The sequence below is a fragment of the Doryrhamphus excisus genome, chromosome 16 (assembly GCF_030265055.1).
Source record: "Doryrhamphus excisus isolate RoL2022-K1 chromosome 16, RoL_Dexc_1.0, whole genome shotgun sequence".
Taxonomy (NCBI): Eukaryota; Metazoa; Chordata; class Actinopteri; order Syngnathiformes; family Syngnathidae; genus Doryrhamphus; species Doryrhamphus excisus.
In genome coordinates, this window is record NC_080481.1 from 11,922,624 (window position 1) to 11,943,934 (window position 21,311).

The 21,311-nt window shown below is 41.8% G+C and overlaps 4 protein-coding genes across 6 annotated transcripts; 1 reads left to right on the forward strand and 3 right to left on the reverse strand.

Annotated features, from left to right (window-relative positions):
- Positions 1-1,260: 1,260 nt before the first annotated feature.
- On the reverse strand, positions 1,261-6,147 carry ccnq (cyclin Q). Its single transcript, XM_058052421.1, has 5 exons — positions 5,662-6,147; positions 4,980-5,163; positions 3,771-3,903; positions 3,305-3,523; positions 1,261-2,050 (listed from the first exon to the last, which is right to left on the reverse strand). The coding sequence occupies exons 1-5, from the start codon at positions 5,804-5,806 to the stop codon at positions 1,961-1,963; spliced, it is 771 nt and encodes a 256-aa protein (XP_057908404.1). The 5' UTR covers positions 5,807-6,147; the 3' UTR covers positions 1,261-1,960.
- cfap126 (cilia and flagella associated protein 126) lies at positions 5,594-9,241 on the forward strand. The gene is made up of 5 exons (XM_058052422.1): positions 5,594-6,291; positions 6,365-6,430; positions 6,519-6,593; positions 6,662-6,841; positions 7,395-9,241. The coding sequence occupies exons 1-5, from the start codon at positions 6,265-6,267 to the stop codon at positions 7,707-7,709; spliced, it is 663 nt and encodes a 220-aa protein (XP_057908405.1). The 5' UTR covers positions 5,594-6,264; the 3' UTR covers positions 7,710-9,241.
- Positions 9,242-9,595: 354 nt separating this feature from the next.
- Positions 9,596-14,317, reverse strand: LOC131104752 (alpha-1,3-mannosyl-glycoprotein 4-beta-N-acetylglucosaminyltransferase C-like). 2 transcript variants are annotated; one of them, XM_058052255.1, is made up of 5 exons: positions 14,170-14,317; positions 12,704-12,813; positions 12,461-12,611; positions 10,983-11,237; positions 9,596-10,792 (listed from the first exon to the last, which is right to left on the reverse strand). In XM_058052255.1, exons 2-5 carry the CDS (start codon positions 12,797-12,799, stop codon positions 9,894-9,896), a joined length of 1,401 nt encoding a protein of 466 aa, XP_057908238.1. In that variant the 5' UTR covers positions 12,800-12,813; positions 14,170-14,317; the 3' UTR covers positions 9,596-9,893. The 2 variants fall into 2 exon arrangements, with proteins under 2 accessions (XP_057908238.1, XP_057908239.1); XM_058052256.1 differs by lacking the exon at positions 14,170-14,317 and adding an exon at positions 13,032-13,406.
- Positions 13,519-20,841, reverse strand: ap4b1 (adaptor related protein complex 4 subunit beta 1). 2 transcript variants are annotated; one of them, XM_058052253.1, is made up of 14 exons: positions 20,547-20,841; positions 20,317-20,439; positions 19,947-20,171; positions 19,732-19,862; positions 19,458-19,605; positions 18,305-18,590; positions 18,092-18,190; positions 17,856-17,967; positions 17,205-17,288; positions 16,994-17,097; positions 16,583-16,790; positions 16,169-16,492; positions 15,329-15,445; positions 13,519-15,051 (listed from the first exon to the last, which is right to left on the reverse strand). In XM_058052253.1, the coding sequence occupies exons 2-14, from the start codon at positions 20,427-20,429 to the stop codon at positions 14,573-14,575; spliced, it is 2,430 nt and encodes an 809-aa protein (XP_057908236.1). In that variant the 5' UTR covers positions 20,430-20,439; positions 20,547-20,841; the 3' UTR covers positions 13,519-14,572. The 2 variants fall into 2 exon arrangements, with proteins under 2 accessions (XP_057908236.1, XP_057908237.1); XM_058052254.1 differs by having other exon boundaries at positions 16,169-16,477; positions 20,547-20,838.
- Between the last annotated feature and the right edge of the window lie 470 nt (positions 20,842-21,311).

Consider the following 21,311-nt stretch of genomic DNA (forward strand, 5'->3'; position numbering starts at 1 on the left):
GCTTTTACTCATCTTTTCCCCTCTCAAACGTTTTCTTCACCTCTTTCTTAACGCCCTATAAAGCCCATCCATTCATATCACTGTTTCCTTCCCTGCTCCTGACTCTTCCCCCCCCAGTTCTCCTTCCCATCTGATGGTTAATTCATGGAGTCTGGCTGAACATGCTTCCTCTCCATTATTAATATAACATTAGGGAGACAAGAGGGAGGAGGAGAGAGGAAGAAGAGGCCGGAAATGGGGTGGCCAGGAACACAAGGAATATGGAGAAAGACAAGTGATTAAAAAAAAAAAGAGATAGGGCATCTGGAACAGCAAGGTGGACAGATGAGAAGGTAGGGAATATACTGAGAAGAGGAATACTGTGTGGCTCGTGATGTTGGCTCGTGATGTGACTGCAAGACACGCAATGTCTACTGTCCCATGAAGACAGGCTCAAAGCATGCGGAGGACAATGGGAGAAGTAAGAATTTGACAAAAAAAACGTTTGTTTCTTTTCTCATACATGCACACATGTATAAGGGAAATATTTTTTGAAAGATAAATACAGAAAGGTGTAAATAGTTTTTGCGTGTTTGTCACACTAAAATGTTTCAGATCATCAGAAACAATTATTGGTCAATGACAACACAACAGAAGACAAAATGCAGTTTTTGAATAATCTTTTTTAGCATTAAGGGAGAAAAAAATCCCAAACATTCATGGACCTGTGGTCCATGAATGGTTTTGTACTCTAGCAAACCACAGTGAGAGCCATTACCCACATCTGGCAAAAACACAGAAGTGGCCGGCCAACCAAAGTGACCCCAAGAACACACTGACGACTCAACCAAGGGATCCCAAAAGCCCCACAACAACATCCAAAAAGGCCTCTCCTGCCTCAGTTAAGGTCAGTGTTCATGAAGGGGTAAACATTTCTTCACACCACTGTATACTGTACATGTACATATCAGTAAAATAATGCATTTGCCAGTGTGTCAGTACTCTCAACAACAGCCATGGCACACAACAGGAGGACTTACACTTGAGATTCTGTGTATTTTCCCCTAACATGCAGAGTAGAGTATCCTCGAGTAACCTCCATGCTGACATCATCCTCACACTCCACTCATTTGACTGTTGAGTGTGAGGGAGGACCACTCCAGGCTACAGCCCTGGAGCACACAGCATAGTGTACAAATGCATTTCATCTTTGCAAGTGAAGCATAGCATTTTATTTTAATTTTTTACCAACAACTCCCTTGGTAAAAAAAAAAAAAAAAAATCTTGAAATCATGTCAAGACATTTATTTCCCAAATCATGCCCAAGTATTTTCATGCCCAGATCATTTTTACTGCATATTTTAATTGTAATTGGAGTTGTAGTTTGCAGCACAGCAAGTGTTTTCGAATCAAATTACAGCCTTTAATTGACATCATGACAGGCACAGAAGTGCCATTCTTTTCTTAGAAGCACCATTAGAGGTTAATAAAAAAAATGCATGCTGTCACCATAGAGGGTCAGCCATTAAATCTAGTTAAAAAAAGTATATTTGGGATCTGTTAAAAGTTCTGGAGGTCATTTGAACACTCAAGTAAGTGGAGGCCTTTTATTATTGTTTAACTGGACAATTAAATACAAAGATCACACTTTGCATTATCTTAAGTAAACAATGAAGCACATGGATAGTTTGTTTGGTGCCAATGATACCAATCCGCAAAGCTTGTTTGCTGCAGAGCCAGTGATCTGCAACCAGGAAGCAGGAAATGAAGAAATGTCTCCCCAGGGTGTTGAGCCTAGGTAGTGCAGTTGTCTCAGCTAGTCTCTCTCTCAAACACACACACACACACACACACAGACAGTACAAATTCCCTTACACACACATGCACACACATACACACTGTTACCGGCAGAAATGACACACTTGTGATCACAAATACGCAGCTGAATCATCAACTGTGCGCAAGCCTGGCGGGAGTGTCCTCAGATACACTTGGCCTCCATGTCGTACAGTTGTAGAAGGTCCGAGATCACAGCATCTATGTCCGCTTTGGTCACATCCTCGCAAAGCACCTGCACACACACAGGCACACACGGGCTCAAACAATGGACTTCAAACGAATACGATTTGAATGCCTTGAGTGCTAAAGTGGAAACCATAACAAATCCTGACTTTTTCATAATTTGCATTTGAATAGAATGTCTTGTGAAGCAGAGTTTCAACAAAAGAGACATCATTAGTCAACTTGCTTGACAATGGAAAAATGGCTAGTGCACCATCCTTCAATTAATACAAGAGATTTGAACACTTTGAAGACTACCGGAGCTAGATACTGTAGGTAGGTGGTAATGCCACTTAAGTCCAGTTTCAATCATGTCTAGCCTCCAGATATTTTACCCCTGCATCACAACACTACTGCATCATACCATCATATATCTAGTAGTCAATGCTCAAATGAGTAAAAACTCACATTCAATTACATTCAAAAGTTACAGCCGCTCTGTCCACTTCTGTGCCCTAACTGTCTATATAAATATTTTGCAGGAATGGCCGGGATACGGGTGGCCGTGGTGCATCCTCCAAAATACAGGAAAAAGACGGATTTCTTTGCAAGTTGGATTTAAAGGATCCTTCAAATCAACATGTGTTAAAATGCTGGATTAATGTTGTTTTGGTGGTATGCCGATAAAAACTTGACAATGTATCTCATTGGACATTTCGAATGACTAAGTAACATTTGTGGCACCCACTATGAATTGGGCTCAAAATGCTTTGGAAATCATGCTAGCATGGCTATACCGTAGTTTCCCAATTATACTTTGTAATAGTTTAGCTGGTCCTGCAACTTATATATCAACATATAGCTCATAATTTAAACAGTGATGACTGTCAATGGTCACGAGAGGGCGCTATAGTCTAGTGATACCAAGGATGAAGATTTCAATGGTCTCGGTGATGTGAAATGAGATCGAGAGCTTGGTGAACTTTCATCCTAGTTCAGCCACTTCTTTATGTTACCGTGAAGCTGAATAACTGTTGACATACCGGACACCTATGTCGCCTATTGTTCTGTGTGCTCTTCTTGTGCAGTTGAATAACTTGTCTTTCCAGATAAAATGTCTGTTCTTAGTCTTGAATTTTGTGACAAATTCTAAATGAGGACTTACAGACCAGTGTGACTTGTGTTTTTTCTTCTTCATGATGCATTTTTTTAAAAAGATGTTACTTGTGCTTAGACAATAAACGACAACAATAAAGACAATACAAAAAGAGGAATGACGTTTCTGTAAAAAAAAATCAGTATAAATACAAGAGTACATACACACCTGCCACCACTGTTTCTCCCCGACAGGGAGCTCCACACCATAGCTGTTCAGAGCCAAGTACAGTGTCGCTATAGCGATGTGCTGGGGCATGTGGCGGATACACATGGCCCCATGGTAGCTGTCTCTAAGCAATGCCCAGGAAGTCTCAGCCACAGGGCATCGAGACCAAGCGTGGCGGTTCACCAGCGACTTCACAGACAACAAGTAGTGGAGTAGATACTGGGAAAAAAGGAGACCCATAATGCGTGCATTAAATATACGACTTCATGTATAGGTTTAGCTAGGATAAGTAAATAGTCTCTGCACATTTCTAACATAAAGACTATCTGGACTGTAACTATGCACACAAACATTCTGGGACAAGCGTGACAACATCTCACAATGTCAAAGCAAGACGGTTGGATGCTAATTAGGGGAGACATGATTACTCACTCCAAGACAGACACACAGACACAAACACACACACCTTGTGTGGGTGTTCATAGGAGACATGGAAGTTCAGCTGCCGGAGGATGAGGAGCTCACACTGCACCACACTGTCCCTCAGGTCCCAGAACTCCTTGTCACATTCTAATGGGGCACTGCCACTGTTGAAGTACCTGGAAGGCGGGACAGCATTAATCAACTGTGACTTAAATATGTACGATTTATATTTGTTGCACTGATGCAAGCTGCTCTTTAAATCTGTACGAAACTAAAAACATTGTACATTGTAACTATAATATATATATTTTCAATCTTGTAGGAATGTAGACTGGGTAGAAAATACTTTGTTAAGCTAAGGCACATAGGTTTTCAATTAAAATTGCATAAGGTCACAGCGAAGGTCCAGACGTGGATTGTATCCAACAGACTAGCTCATATGAATATCAAATGTAATGAAATCTGGCGGAGGTGAACTGTCCGGGAGGGGGGGTTGTGAGGCAGGGAGGACTTTCAATACTAGTGCAGACCTGCCAACATGTCTAAATTGTCATACTCAGCATGCAATTTGAATACGCTTATTTTTAAGTTCAATGAAACTACACCGGTTTCTCTGAAGAATTAATTGAATAATTAATTGAATAAGTGTCTAACAGAAAAGCTGCAACAGTAACCTTACCTTTGGGTAGGATCTCTGCAGCAGAACACTCCCGTCAGCAAAATATGTTGTTGTTTTGCTCCAATATCCATACAATCCTAAGTGAAGACTCATTTGCACGTTGCTGTGCTGTAAATTAATGTGCTATGACTCTCAGATTTTTCCCCACTGGGTTTCAGAGCAAGTGAGAGACAGTGCTTTGGCACTGGATCCTGGAAGAATGAACTTTCACTTTTAAATATTCGTTTTTCTTGATAAACATTTTTTTAACATTAGCACAATAGTGCAAGTAAAGCAAGTAAACAAACAATTTCATTGGCTCATTTTGAGTGACGTTGCTGCATCTGCTGCTTATTACTTTACCGTAATAACTGAAGTAATTAAGCCCACAAACAGCAGCTGCAATCGGTCCGTGAGCATGAGAATATGTTATTGTATTTACAATTCAGTTTCATTGGTCACAGATCCGTAAAGGGCCATCACTGGGTCCAGATCCAGACCAAGGTCCGCCATTTCGTGATGGCTATAGAACATCAACATTCGATATGTGCAGCAATGTACCGTATACAAAACAATTTCACAAACAAAACTTACCTATGGCTTACATTGATGATATCACGGGTCCTTATGTGCTGCTCCTCCACTTTGCCGGCCAGGTACACACAGCTCATGGCCACCAGGTAAGGCTCATATGCACATATGCTGACACGTTTCATGAAGTTGTGGTACAAAACACAAGCTGTAGCCACTGGCACAGAGCGCATTCCCAGCTTCACTCCTAAGCAAGGTGATAGAACATATTTTTACATACTTCACTCATTAATTGTGTTTATTACTCAAAGCATAGCCCAACACATCACAGACTAATACAAAACATTTCTTTAAATGAAAAGAAACTGATTTAGGTTTGACATGGTGCACAAAAGTGTCTCAGTATTGCCTATACGTTCATTTATCTGTGGTGGCCGACCATTAATTAATTTTAACCACTACAGGTTGCTAAGGATTAAGAATTATTTTGAAACATTTCTCTTTTAAAGGGTAGCTTCTGTTTCTAGTTTTCGTGTGAGGTACAATTGGCAATGCTAATTTGAATTTATTTAGCTAAAGTGTACACTTTTCCACAAATAAAGTTGCTGAGTCCCCCCATAGATAAATATATAAGCACGTGGCAAATTATGCAAATTATACAATGAGGTCATCTCCACCATAGGATACAGTCCTATTGGAAACAGTTGTGTCCATTTAGGACCTGAGAAATTAGCTGTTTAGTTACCTGTTTCCATAATGAAGCGACACACACGAAAGTGTGTTTTCGTGTCCCGGGAAAGGTTTGCCTCTCCATCCCCAACAGACGTTGTCTTGTTGGCCGGAGGCAGTGGCTCACCCTGGGTATCAGGGCGAGAGGACGGACCCTCCATGCGTTCTAGAGCATTAGCACAGCATTAGCTTACTAATAATTAGCTTTATACATTTTACGAGCGATTACAAGAGCGAAAGGGGAAAGAAAAACTTTGTTGCAACATGTCGCGCAGTTAGTCTATGCCAATATAGTGAACGGGAAACCAATGAAGAATAAACGCTTAGACAAGCTAACACCAAGCTACAGCTACTAGTCACGGGACGTAAATACTTTCCGGAAGTAAATAATATTACGTCCGGAAAACGCCGAGGAAGTTAACGTATTAATTTATGCTTTGTCAATTATATTAGATACTGGAGGGTCATATTTCTATTAAAGAATTAGTGTCTTTTACTACAAGAATAACAGCGTATCTTTATGCCGACATGTTATTTCTTAAAACGTCAACCTAACATAAGTCACGTGACTGGGTTGCTATGCAACGAGCGAGTCAAACACAGGCTGTAAACTAGAAATATGTCCTTCAGTTTCTCAGCGAACCAAGTAAATATCGGTATTTTGACAATAAATTTTACTTTCTTGGATGTACATTGTGACAATTGTTTCCATTCTTCAGTATGACGATGCCTTCAAGCCAAAGAGGCTGCAGAACTGGTGTAAGCCGAAGCAAATCACCAACCAGGTCCGTAACGTTTTATCTTATTTTATGTATCATGCATGTCTTGTCGTATTTTTACTGGCAAAAAAATGTGTGCCCTCTCTCTGTTAAGTCACCCAGAGCACAAAAGGGCCACACCACCTTTGTTGCAGATAACAGAGGACATCTACTTCCTGGAGTCGTGAAGGTAAACTCCTAAAAAAAAGTATTTTTTAAGTTATCACCTCCAGTTCGTTTATGTTTGTTATATTACAGAAAGGCAGTGCTTGGCCTGACTTTAAAGGGACCTGGGAACTCCCTCCTTGTGTACCACCTCGGAGCATCAACCCTACTAGACCCTCTGCAGCCCGGAGCTTGGACCCTCAAAACACAGGCACATGTGAGCCACCAAGAGGCAGCAAAAACCCTGATGGAAGACATGATGCTGGAAAACAGGTTAGGATCACTCAGTTGACAACAGCTGTCACACACCCCCTGCATGTTTGGTTACTTTGAGTTTAATGTTTAGCCACTGCTATCTTCCTTTACTATCCACATATCAGATGGCATTATTAAAATGAATGTAAAAACAATTAATCATAAAAAATCAAAAGACATTGGTCAGTCATTAACACACACACAACCTTTGGGCTCTGCACGTAATTTGAAAGACTTATGGATAAACAGTATGATCACTCAGCTCTAATAATACACAAAGTAATGTCAGGAGAGTATATTTAGCCACAATAAAATAATAAATAAAAATCCCCATAACGAGCATGGCACAAGAAGCTAAACTCTATGGGCTCTATTTTTGTGGCGCAGTGCAGCACACCCGGTGCAGTGGAAATTTCATCCAGCACGCCACTGTACGCAGCGAATTTGGTAATCTGGTAGACCCTTTTTGCAACTGATTCCGATGGGACGAACAAAACAATCCCACATTTACAGTTTACTGCTTCCTTTGAACTATTCCAATCTGAGTTTCTATATACTCTCTTCATTTCAGAGCACTGTGGATGTACAGCGAGACTATGCTGTCTCACCCCCCCTGCCCGGCGCCGAATCCCGGCCAGCATCCCAGAACCGCCCCATTTCTGCAGACGACAAAACCGGAAGCCAGAACAAGGACACGCGAGCGGATGAGGCATCATCTGTCACTTTGCCTGCAGGTGAAGGACAAACTCCTGGGGAGACTGTGATGAGCAGGCCGCAAAGCCAGAGAGAGTCAGCTTTAACGTCCTTGACGGGAGAGGGAGCCAGTACAAGGCCAAATACCGGCAAAACTAATTCAACAAGCCCCTCATTATCAAGACAGGTATAAAAGAAAGAAAAGTATATAGATAACTTATTCTCTGCATGATTGTACTGAAGCACCAAATTAGAAACAAATCAAAATATGGCTTTGTAAGGACACAAAAGTATTGTTGCACCAAAACTATTACCAGTATATTTTCTTGCATATCAAATTTAGTACATCCTAATTCAGCACAACAAAAATAAATTGTGACATGTAAGAACACATTTCTTTCTTCTGTGGCAGAAGAATTAGCAGTTTCTGTGGTGACATCTACAGTTGCAAAAAGGAAACATTGACTAGCTGCGAGGCCCTCTGTGTTGACCTACTTGTGTATTTGAGTGCACCGTGTCTCACAATAAATCCATCTTAAAGAAGTTTGAGAAAAACAGAACAATCCCCTCAGCACAGATTGGCTCCAACCCATGACTTGTGACTCAACTCTAAAAAACCTCATGAAGCCCACTGAGTCACTACAGCTTCACCATTATCCAGATTTACAACTACATTTTTTATGGTAGCTGTAATGATTATTAGACAATTCCAACAGATTCTGGTTGTTTTTTTTAAGATTGCAATAGAAAGCTGCTGTATAAAAGAGCTTGCTCAATACACTATCTGTAGGGAGATCGGGGGGATTTTTTTTTGTGGTTGTGACGCCAAAAGAGGAACCTTTAGAGAACATCCTCAGCTGCTGTCAGAAATCCCTGGGTGAAGGGTGCTACCGCTGGCGATACAACCAGGTCCTGAGAACCATAGTGAATGCTATCTGCAGTGGAATCAGCCTCTGAGGGTCCCAGTAGCAGTTGCTACAACAACACTGAGCCCAGATATCATCCCCACTTCGGCAGCATCCCAGGGTTTACAGGTCAAGACGCTGGGTAGGACCATCAAATTGGCCACCTACGCAGTATAAGTGACATCAAAGTGGTTGTGGATCAACCCCGGCTGGGTCACCTTGGGAATAATGTCTGTTTGTTGAAAGATCCAAAACCCCTACATGATCCTATGTTACATGATGTATCCAAGAAGCTAAAAGTCCCCAAAAGATGGTGCAGCTGAATACAAAATTTGCCAAGTACGAGTTCCCGTCGTGGCATAGAACCAGGAAAATACAGTAAACCTTGGATATATCGGACTCGGATATATCGGAAATTCGCTCACAACGGACAGATAAAAAAGAACAGATTTTTCTGTAATGCATTTCCAATAAAAATTCATTGCATATATCGGATTTTTTATAACGGATTTCGCCTATTTCGGACAAAATCTCCAGTCCCGTTCCAATGCATTTCCATTAAATTTCCCTCGCATATATCGGATGGCCGCATCGTGGCGCTCCGAAGCTAGCTGACATTCTGAGACGTTTTAAAGCAGAGGACATTTTTACTGCCGACGAAACTGGGTTATTCTGGCAAATGCTGCCAGAAAACACCCTGGGATTTATTGAATGAGATCTTAACCTCACTACTGGAAATAACGTAGGCCTGACGGGCGTAACAGGGCCTAGCTTAATTAACAATTTGTTATGCTCAGAGTCCAATAAAGTTAAATTCTCATTACCTTACGTCTCTTTTCATTGCCCAGTCCAGGTACATTGGAAACATAGTCAAGGAAGTGCCTTTTTATAACGGATAAAATCCGATTTACGCATATACCGGATATAAATCCGATATATGCGTAAAACGGACATTTTCCGGTATACGCATATAACGGATTTCGCTTATATCGGACAAAACCAGTGGGAACAATTGAATCCGATATATCCGAGGTTTACTGTAGAACCAACCTCATCGCACATTGAAAGCATCATCACAAAATACACCAATGCTGAATGGCAATCTGTGAGAAACTCCAATGGAAATGCAGAGAGTAATTAGCTAAAAAGGACAAGGCAGGGCAATTTATTGCATTTGATAGGCCAGTTTATTTTGTTTGATGGAAAGTAGCTTGAACACTTTGTGCCTTGGGAGTCGCTACATTACGCTTAGCCGATGACACTTTGGTTCGGTAAGTGTTTCAATTTCCAAACATCCCATGTCTTGCTCAACAAACGTGGGTGTCTAGCATAATTGCGGCAGAATAGAATCATCTGGATCAGTCCACAAAAATGCAAACATATGCAAATATAGTTAAAGTATTTTGCGCCTGAGTCCTCTGGAAATCCCCAGTTAAGGCATCCATGAAAAAATATCCTGATATGAAAATGCTTCACTGTTGAGGTGTGCTTGGCTTTGTTGAGATCCTAATTTTATTAATTATCACCCACTCCTTCTGCCCCGCAGTGACTCGTATTCTCAGGCATGAAGAGGCGTCGCCATAGTTTTTGTCTATCTGCTGCTTCTCAAACCTACCATTCTCAATAGAGCCCACCATATGGAAATTCTTGCAGGTTTTCTCCTTATCCGCTGTGGTGATCACACCGTGTCCTATTTCCACCAGTGCTGAGCCCAACATGTCTTTGCCTTCTCTCCCGGTCTCTACAGATATTCCCGCCACCACTCTGGGTTCTGTGAACACCACAGTCAAATAGTTGCCTTCCACGGGGGAGCGACCCCAGAAGAATCCCTCCCCGGCATCCCAAGCCAGTTTGGGAAAGTATTTCTCATAGGAAGACATATCGGAGTAAACATCAGCTGCAGGATTTGTGTCGAAACTCTCCCGAAAGTCCTTATCTTTTAGCTTGTTATAAGTCCCTTGGAATGACGAGAAGGTCCCCATGTGCTGGAATAGCGAAGGCTTGAAAAGGATAGGCTCCTTCTGAGTCAACAGCAATCGGAAGTGAGACATTAACCAGTCGCAGGGCATTTCTTGATAGAAGAGGAAGAGAAATCGAGCTAGAAGAGGGAGGTTAGCCGAGTTGTAGAGTTTCCCGATGTAGCCGAGGCTGGAAAATTCCAGCATCGCCCAGGTTGTCTTTTTAGCTTCTTGCTTGTCAACATGCGTCTTGATTGTGGTTAGAAAATTCTTTGCAGACAAGACATCATCCTCCAGCTGAAGGTAGTATTTACCAAGGCCTGAGCTGTAGTGCATCAGGAAAGCGTAATCCAGGTTTTGCTTAGAGCGGAATGACACTCTTTCTGGAGGATCATTGTAGTTCCTCTTTAGACCTGTGGGGAGACAAAGAGACAGAAAGCAATTCGAGTTGAAGTGTGACTCAATTGTACCAAATCCCTGAGCAGTAGATGCTTCAATGGTACTTTAGCGATGCTTGCAAAGCAATACTCCATACTCCAGTACTAGTTCCAGCTGATATAATATTGTATTTGTGCATGAAGGCATCTCATGTTTACACTTTACCTGTAACAGGTGGATACCATTCCTCAGGGACATGAATGACCAACAGGTGACCTTGCTCTAGCTCGGAAGAGAAACCCGTTTTGATGTTCATCACTGTGGTCATTCTCCAGCTGACATCAAAATCTGCGAGCAGCACAACAACCACCATGGAAGAGAGTTCTTCAGGTGACGACTGCTGGAAGAGGGACTCTAACGTGGAGATCAGATAGCTGCCCTTCTTCCTCTTCACTGATGATAGTCCAATGGATAAATACCCTGTTAGGGAAAGGGCCGGGAAAAAAGTTACTGTATGTGCTTTGAGGCTATTTCAAATCAAATCAAATCAACTTTATTTGTATAGCACTTTTCCTGCAAAGACATGCAACTCAAAGTGCTTTACAGAATTAAAAAAATTACCACAATTAAAAGGAAAAAAACAAAGAAACAAAAGAAAGCCCCTCCTTCCCACCCTCCATACTAGACACACACACACACACACACACACACACAATCGCACAATCACACACAATAGGGAGACATGGCATGGCACTGAGAATCAAGGAAACGCCACCTTTGGGGCCGTCCACACTGGGAGGAGCCGCAGGCCGTGCCATCAGGGGACCAGCACCCGGGCCCCCCGGCTCTGACAGACGGGCGGACCCCCACATCAAAGGGAGGAACCCCCAGTCGGCCGGGTCGAAGGGACCCAAGGATGGCACCCCCTCAGCAGACCCGACACAGCCCCCAGTGTGGAGGACCCCCCCCTGAGGAAACACTGGAGTTAAAAGCTGAAGACTAAGAGCATAAAATACACTGAAAAAAAATGATTTTTTGGCCCTGTAATTATTACCTCAAATATTAATTTAAATTTTACAAGGATTTATTATTTAACTTCTTTTACTCTAAAATCTCACTCTTTATTTAATGCCTTACTTGATGATTGTGTGTAACTTTGTATCCTCACATTTATATGTAAATTTAATCACTGACACCAAGTAATATTTACATAACTAATATTGATTTTACAACTTTCTTTAAATTTACTAGCAAAGAGAGTACCTTTTGTGTCTGTGACAGTAAATCTCAAGTAATGTTAGAGTATTTTTAATTTAAAAAATAATCCTTGCTGAGAAGTAAATTTTACTTGAATATTTCCCAAGTAAAATTTACTTGGGAATTGTGCGTGCAAATTGTTACCTAGCTTTTCTCAAGTAAATGGCAATCCAAATTTTTTTCAGTGTAGGACTAAAAAGATAAAAACATAACACTGGAGTTAAAAGCTGAAGACTAAGAGCATAAAATAGGATTAAAAAGATAAAAACATAAGAAAAGTTTAAAACTATTATTTTTATTTATACTATTTACTGATGTCCTTGCTAAACCCATTTCCATGTTTCATCCATGCTCTTGTTGCAGAGCTTCAGTGCTTCAAAATACTATATACAAATAAGTAGCAGTCATGTGGTCTCAATATTCTTCAAGATATTAGACAGACATACTTGATTGAGTGGATGGTACCCCTGCAAGCACCTGATAGGTGACATTGAGGGGCAGGTAGTCTCCCTGGTCCAACCAGGACTCCGTACTGACAGACCTTCCTCCCATCCATTTTATATCCATCAACACTGGATCCTCTGACTCTTTCCAGCCCTACACAACAAATATCCATTTTATTTGTATTCAAGTTGGACAATAACTACAACATTATTTTATCTGAGTGGCTAAAATATCAATTCACTCACAGTGATGTGTTTGACGGAATGGCTAATGAAGTAGATGCCACCAGAAAGAAGCAGCAATAGCAACACTGCATGTTTCTTCTTTGTATGACGTCGCATTCCGTGTAATATACCTATAAACAAACACACAAGCAAAAAAAAAAACACACAGTCATTGTCCAGATGTGATGCTCTGTCAGCACAACAGTGAATAATTCAGCTACTAGTCAATGAATGTTTCAGAGGGCTCAGAGGCAAACGCTGTGCTAAAAACAAGCTGCCTGTGTATTTTCACTTCAAAAATAACACACAGTCCATGTCAATGGACAAAGACAAGGTGCGCTATACTTACTGTACTTCCTCTGTGTTGTCTTGTACTGGATTAAACCAACAACAGCCTCATAAATACATTTAAAATCAAAAGAAAATCATGTAGTATCGTATTAAACACATGGGGGGTGAATTCAGTGTGCAAATGTGTCTTTAACTGTCCCTTGGTTACACCCCTCAGATCTGTTTACCCTCACTGACAACTGTTTTATATATATAGTCCAGGAATCCTGTTTACATGAGCTCCAGATAACTACACACGTGAAAAACAAATGGAGCTCAAATGGAGCACAGTAGAAAAGACATATACAAGTAAATACAAATAGGGGATCATGTGCTGGAAACTTCATATTACAAATATATACTGCAAAAAAAGATCAGTAACAATAATCCATAATGCCACCTGTAGAGAACATACAAACTCCTTCTAAAATCACAAATACTAAAACTTGCTGATATAGCAAAAATAATTCATAAAGCTAAGATTTGATTTGAAACTGACACACACACAGGTTCATTGAGTTCAATAAAAAAAACATTCACAGCGTTAATATTATATTTTACACTTCACTCAGTAATATTGAATACATTGTAATACATTGTAAACTATTGGCAGCCTAGCCCCGCCCACTGCTCAATCTGTTCCATTCATTTCCGGTAAATATACCGTCCTATTTAACTCTAGTGTCCTTGGCCGACACTAAAACGTTAAAGGTAATTAAAGCAGTTAAAGCAAAACAGAAACAAAGACTTAATATTTTAACAAAATAGTTAACATAATTCTAGCGCCAGTTGACACTTTAAGGTAAATGGCTTAAGTTGTTTAATATAGCACATAAATGTATGACTATGTACAGCTCAAAATGAGTATATATATGTATTATTTCTTCTATACACTCATTGGAACAACGAATACTTAAGAAAAACTTAAGTAAACCGTCAATTCCAGACGTTAATTTCAACAGAGCTGGTATAGTTGCGTAAAATGAGACTTTAGAATCATGTTGAATCGAAACTACAGCCTGTTCACAATGAATGGAAATAAGCACGAGACAACGAGGCGAGGGGATGCCCACAGGTGACATTGACGAGACATAATCCATTGTAGACGTTCGTCTGCAACAAAATAAAAAGTTAAGTGGATATGCAAATACAGTCACCTGTGTCGTGGTGTGTTTTTCAAGCAGTAGAAAAGACGAGCTGGCGAGAACTTGACTGTGACATTCTCCTCATGTCATTTCATGGGGAGTTATCGGCATCAGGAAGCACGCTTGACACCCACTCTTGTTTCCACTGGAAGACACCCACTTTGACTCCTCATTAAAACGTCCACACCACTCCCAAGGCGTTCCTGCACTTTTATTAATTGTGTGTCTTACTATTGAGTGTTTTCCACTCAATAGTTTGAAGATAATTCTCATACCGCCCAGAATAGGTGTAAACTTTGTCACAGGTGAGCATGCATATTGTGCAGCGCCCCCGTCAGGCCAGCAATGGTAACACAACCTTCTGATGGTGGCTCCCAGCATCTTTTTCAGGAAAATGTGTGCTGATGTTGTACATTTACACAGTCTCGGAGGACAGTGTGTGGAGTATAGTAGTGAGTATAGAGAGAAACCCTCCAAGAGCGTTGGCATCTCTCGGTTTCTGCTTTAAAGTCACTTTTATGGCCTTCGTGTGTCTAGCTTTCCTTGCCAACTCGCTGTTGTTCTTCTGTGCCAATGTGGCTTTTTCTTCTACCGCCGTTTCATTTGCATTCTCTGTATCTCCGGTGCCATCATGTGCCCCTCCTTCCTCATTTGTCTCTCCGGTATAGAGCAGCTCTGCCAGGATGAGCGTACTGCGGGGAGTGACTGCAACGTGCGTGTACAGGTAGACCCTCCAGGGGAACACGTGGGGCGGCGTGAAGGCCAGCGTCTGGATGTTGAGCAGCTGCATTGCAGCCTGAAAGCTTTGTGGCAAAATGTGAGTCACATCTGGACATTGGATGTGTTCTGTCTTGCACATGTAATCCTCATTCTCCTCCTCAGCATGCTCAGCACCTAATAGCAAAAAAAAAAGGATGAAAAGCAGCTTCTACACTAAAAATGGAAATTATATAACATTGTGGAAAAAGTGGGATTTGTTCTGAGCGCAGACTTGTTCAACAAATAATGGCCATAACATTCATTCTTTCTTTCATTAAAGATTGACAGAGGGAGCGAGGTGCCACAAACAAAAGGTTGGTTCATCCGAAACTCAATCTTACAGGCTGATGATTAACTCAGGTTATGAGATTTCACCATAGAGTTAAGAGTTATTATACACTTCTTGTGTTACCTTGCAGCCACAAACGCTCAAAGTCCTCTGGGCTGAGAGTCGGGAACAAACTAAGAGGGACAACTGCACTGGTCGCCATGGCGTCTGTAGGTGTTTGTGGACACTCACCACCACTGTCTGGAGGACACATACAGTATAATCAGAGAGGAGAGGAGGAGCTAGATAGAGACAATATGGAGCCATTGAATGCAACATATACTCCAAGTCAGTGTTTTTCAACCTTTTTTGAGCCACGGCACGTTTGTTACGTTGGAAAAATTTTGCGGCACACCAATAACCAACGTTATTTGCTTCTTTCAGCTTTTTCCTGATTACGGACTCGCCACAGCAGATCCTTCTGATTCGCATACTAATTTAACCAACAATGTTACAAAATGTCACCACTACCTCTCACGCGCATCACTAAGTCTATTAGAGGAACGAGGCAATCAGCTACGTGTTGGCACACAGACGAATATTACATTACTCTGCCAGTCTTTACACCAATGACACGCGACAATGACATAACATTTGAAGAAAATGATTAATACGTGTTAATTAAAAAAGTAATATAGAATAATTCCTCACGGCACACCTGTCAATTTCTCACGGCACACTTGTGTGCCGCGGCACAGTTGTTGAAAATCACTGCTCTAAGTAGTAGGCAATGAGATTTCGAAACCATATAATCCCTATTTTGTTCTTCATATTTCTGCCTTGTAAAGCATCACTGCAACCAATCAGTCGAGTTGCCCCCTAGTGGTTGGTTACAAAACAGGCCATACTAATAATAGAGGATTGAGTGATTTGTTTTGGCATTAAAACCACTACAATAAATATTATATTATGTTTTAAACTCACCTGTCAAAACACTTTCAACTTGACATGAGTTCAGAGTTTCCGAGAGGTCAGAGGTGGGGTCAGAGACTTTGTGTTCAATGTTGTCGCTGTTGACTGATTCGGTCTCTGCGGGGTTCTGCCAGAGAGGCTTCAGTGTGTTGAAACTGTGAGCCCACTGGCTTACAGGCTCTGCGGAACGGCCGATAAGAACCCCTAAGGATGGGTCTGACCTCCGACCTTGGAGGACCTTGCGTGTCTCGTCCACCCCACATTGTAAAAGGCGGTAGTAGAGAAGCGCTTGATCACGTACACACATATCTGTCTCCTCACCTGTGAAAAACAAAACTGATTATAATATATTAATTATAAATATATATTTCTGTATAAGATGAATAAGATTTCATCTTTCTGTCTGTTGCAGACATGCAAACACACCTATACAGTAGTGCAGCAGTCTACCAAGCATGTCCTGAGTCTCGGCAGGGCGACACAAAAACAATCTCAAAGAAGCAGTCAGTAGCTCCATCTTGACTCTTGAAGAGTTCTCACACCTCACACCGTCAATGAATACCTCCAAGGTGTAGGGGGCGCTGGAGACTCTATCACCATATGCTCCCAGGAACCACAGCAAAGCCTGCTTGCCCTGGTAGTGGAAAGAGGTGCAACACAAATATTTAGGTGGTCATTCTTTACACGGACGTCCTCCATTGGTGCAGACATATGGATAAGAACCAAACACACACACACACACAGTAGAGGCCTCACTCTACTGTATATGGAAACACTGTCATTTTGCACCACTTTTCTTGTCAGTAGTAAGTGGGTGGACAGCAGTGTCAGACTCACCTGGCTGTCCTGGAGTATCTCCTCACACCCTTCCAAAGCAGAACACACTGTTTCACTACACTGAGGACACACCCAGACAAGATCACGCATCGTCTGCACCACAGCTGCACACAGCGGGGTAAGCGAGGGGACCATAGATGGAGATAATAAGTTGCATAATGTGACAGACATAATAGAAATCCTAAGTAAGTGATGAGGAAATAAATATTACCAGACGTGATGTGTTCTTGTTTGAGCCCAAGCAGGTCAGTAAGGATTTTTAGACATCTGTCACTGTAGCTCCTCCCAATACGACCTGTGAGGTACCACAACTTGGGTCAGAGTGTCCTGCAATTGTTTATAATGCTGTATATTTCTTTGGATTACAAACAATGTTTAAAAACACCTACCCGGCCTACGCACAGACGGGATACATTGATTTATTATGAGTTAAGATGGCCTAATTTTTGTCAAGCAACAAAGACAGCAGTGTAAACAAACCGTTTAAAGCCAATGTGAACGTTACACAGTCAATAGCATTAACGTTGGCAAGCTAATGCTAACAGAGACACTTACTATGGTATCCATTATGTCATTGGATGGTCATATCACCTCGTACTTCGGTACGAGGTGCATTATTAAAAAAAAAAAAAAAGAAACCTTAAACTGTATTATGGAAAGCAGGAAGTGAACAAATGTAACAGTTACTGATTGTAAAAGTACCAGATGGAGGGGTAGGATTTAATAAGCTTTGCTTCTTCCTACTCCTTTTGGACATGTGGAACTGTGAACTGATTATGGGATGCATTCAATTGTAATCTGATGCATGTTCAAATGAAATAAAACCATTACCATGTACTGAGACTATACAATAGGTCTTTACCAATTGATGATATTGCAGCCTGGGCAGTGTCAGTGTTGACATCAGTGCAGTATTCCTTCAGCTCATCTAGTATCATTGCTACATTCTCATCATTTACCAGCTCTACCAGCACCTGCAAACACAACGGTACTCATATTACTGTTATCAAAGGTCTGCCTCGCATACATGAAATAGTATCCTGAGCAGCGACATAAAAGAGAAACAAACATTTGTAGACAGACATGCATCAAAGTCACCTGCATCTTCCTCTGCTTGATAAAGGCCGGCTCGGCATAGCCACAGAAGAAACGTTTGTAGTGTGCCCCCATCATGCCAGGGACTGACCGTAGGAGCAACTGCATGGTAAACAAATTGCAACAGTGACATCATGTAAATAAATGATAAAATTAATCGTAACGTAGCTCATACAAAGGGTTACATATATGTATATTTCCCCAAAACACGCTCACCTGGATGTGGCAAAGCACAGTGAACCTCATCTCTCTGGACGGACTGCCACAGGCGGCCAGTAGGGGACCCTGTACTCTTTCTAGAGCTGCCAAGCTGACTGCAGGCAAGGCAGAGCAGAGACTGAGGAAAAGGCTCAGCGTGGCAGCCATGATTGGAGGGTGGGTGCTAACTAAGGAGGCGTCCAGCAAAGAGAGGATGTCAAAGAGCTCATCGTCAGAATGAGGTTGGTAGCGCTGGAGGATCTTCAGGACTTCACTCTGACCCCACACATCGCATTCCTTCAGCCTATATTGACACAAGCAAAGAGGTTGTTCACAAAAAATATGAACAGTGTTAATAACCAGTTCACAAAACATAGGTAGGGAGCTTTGTTATGAGCACTAAAGAAATTCATTCATTCATTCATTTTCTCCCGCTTTTTCCTCACGAGGGTCGCAGGGGGTGCTGGAGCCTATCCCAGCTGTCTTTGGGCAAGAGGCGTGGTACACCCTGGACTGGTCGCCAGCCAATCACAGGGCAGATATAGACAAACAACCATTCACACTCACATTCATACCTATGGACAATTTGGAGTCGCCAATTAACCTAGCATGTTTTTGGAATGTGGGAGGAAACCGGAGTACCCGGAGAAAACCCACGCATGCACGGGGAGAACATGCAAACTCCACATAGAGATGGCTGAGGCTGGAATCGAACTTGGGTCTCCTAGGTGTGTGGCCTGCGTGCTAACCACTCGTTCACTGTGTTCAATCAATCAATTGTAAATTCATGGAAAATAGTGACATTTTTTATATCAGTACTAAATTAATGTTTTATTCATGTGAAGTAATTTGGCCCCATATCTATGGTCCAGCTTCCTGATTGGGCAGTAAAAATCGTTATTGGATGTTCCTTTACTTCATCAATATTATCTGTGGAGCAGAAATCTGGTGTTTATTTTAAAACCCACGCATGCACGGGGAGAACATGCAAATGGCCGAGGGTGGACTTGAACCCTGGTCTCCTAGCTGTGAGGTCTGCGCGCTAACCACTAGACCACCGCGCCGCCCCCACTAAAGAAATATTAAAACATTTTCTATATTATACTTTATCTGTTCAGAGTCACAGGAGAGATTGGGATCCTAGCTCCCTATAAGGGAGACCTTATAATACCTGTTGAGGAGGTGATGAGCAATGGGTTTGTTGATGGTGACCCCTCCTTCCTCCTTAAGGATCTCCTCCAGAGCACGAAGGCAGTTGACCATCACAACCGGATCTGGGTCCCTGAGAAGGCTGTACAGCTCATTCACCACTTTCACATCTGCAAAATTTGAAGAATAAGGCATTCGCTGGTTGATCTTGACAAGAACGAATTGTATTCATATACTCTATGCTGGTGGCTGTTGTATTACAGATAGATAGATGAGATGAGATCTAAGCCTCTCACCTATCTCAGAATTCGGTTGAAGATTGTGCAGTTTAGCCCAGCCGAGGACAGCGACCCGTCGCACACAAGCAGCTCTGTCCCTCAGTCCTGCTGTCAGAGGCTGCTCCACATACTCCATCAAACTGGGTAACCTGGAACACAGACGCATCGTCAAATCCAGAAGGTAAAGGGTTTAGAAGATCATCACACCGACAACTAAAGTGTGAACGGGTTACCTCAGGTTGGTCATGTTCCTCAACGCCAGGCTGCGCACCATGGGGTTTGGATCCTGACAGTCTTTCCTCAGTGTGTTGATAACCAGCAGAGACAACTCTGGGTTTAAAGCGGCGTAGGAGCACAAGAAGACATAGACCAGCTTCTTCTGGACAATGTCTACTGTGGCACACGCTTTGACCATCTCGCTGAACAGGCTCGATACATCTACACCCTGTGACATCAGCCTGAGACAAGTGTTTAGAAGACGAATGGAGAAAAGAGGTGACAAATTTAATATTCAGTTGACTGGCAATTTATGGAACATTTGATTAGTGTGGACTGTAGATGAAATGTAAAACTTTGTAAATTAGATATGTATAGCATGCCTACCTGATCACTTTTAGGATGATGTTCCTGTAACGAAGATGATCAGACTGGACGTGAGGGTTGGACAGAGCTCTCCTCAGGTCCTTCACAATGTCTTCATTGCCTAGATATGGCATGGTGGTTACTCTGCCAAATACCGTCATAAATACAGTATATTGTTAAGTTCATATTTCAGACGCACAGCGCTCTCATTCACATGTAATTGCAATGCTCCAAACATCTATTTTCCATACCGTTTCTCGTCACAAGGGTCGCGGGTATGCTGGAGCCTATTCCAGGTGTCTGAGTAAACCCTGGACTTGTGCAGGCGACACACATAAAAAATATATTTTATTTATTCAATTAATCGAGTGTCATATTTAATCTAAATCCTATCCGCTATAACGCTTCAGTTGAGACGCTATTGTAGGTGGTCTCTCACACGGTATTTGTCCAATCCTTGGATGACAAGTTATATTTACTTTTCCCATCAACACCATCACTTCCGTGTCTCTTCTTCGGTATTCTTTAGACGTGTGCTGCCCCTAGTGGTAGGAGGACAAATTGTTTAGCCACAAGCGTTATCAATCTCAGTTTACCTATTTAAAACGTGATTATTGTGGCTGTGATAGAGTGGAACTGCATGATACCGAGTGATGTATACAAAACTGTACGTTTGTGACTGTATATATTGGTAAAATACGAGCATCTTGTTGATGACTGAGTGGCAGTCGACTAGCAAGGCGTTGTCAGTCCACCAGATACAATAACAATTTAGCTGTAGCTTGGTTAATATACAATTCAGCTATGTCTGTTAGCTAGCTCAAACTAATTTTTATTTAGCTAAAACACACGGGAAAAATTAAATAGGTGTGCTGTTTTACATTACGACTGTGAATGACAAAGTTGTGTCTTTAAAATGTATTCATTATTTGCTAGCAAATGTGTGACTGATTTAAATATATTGACACGTGGTATCTGCAGGACAAACTTTGTTTCTGGGTACCAAATGCAATGTA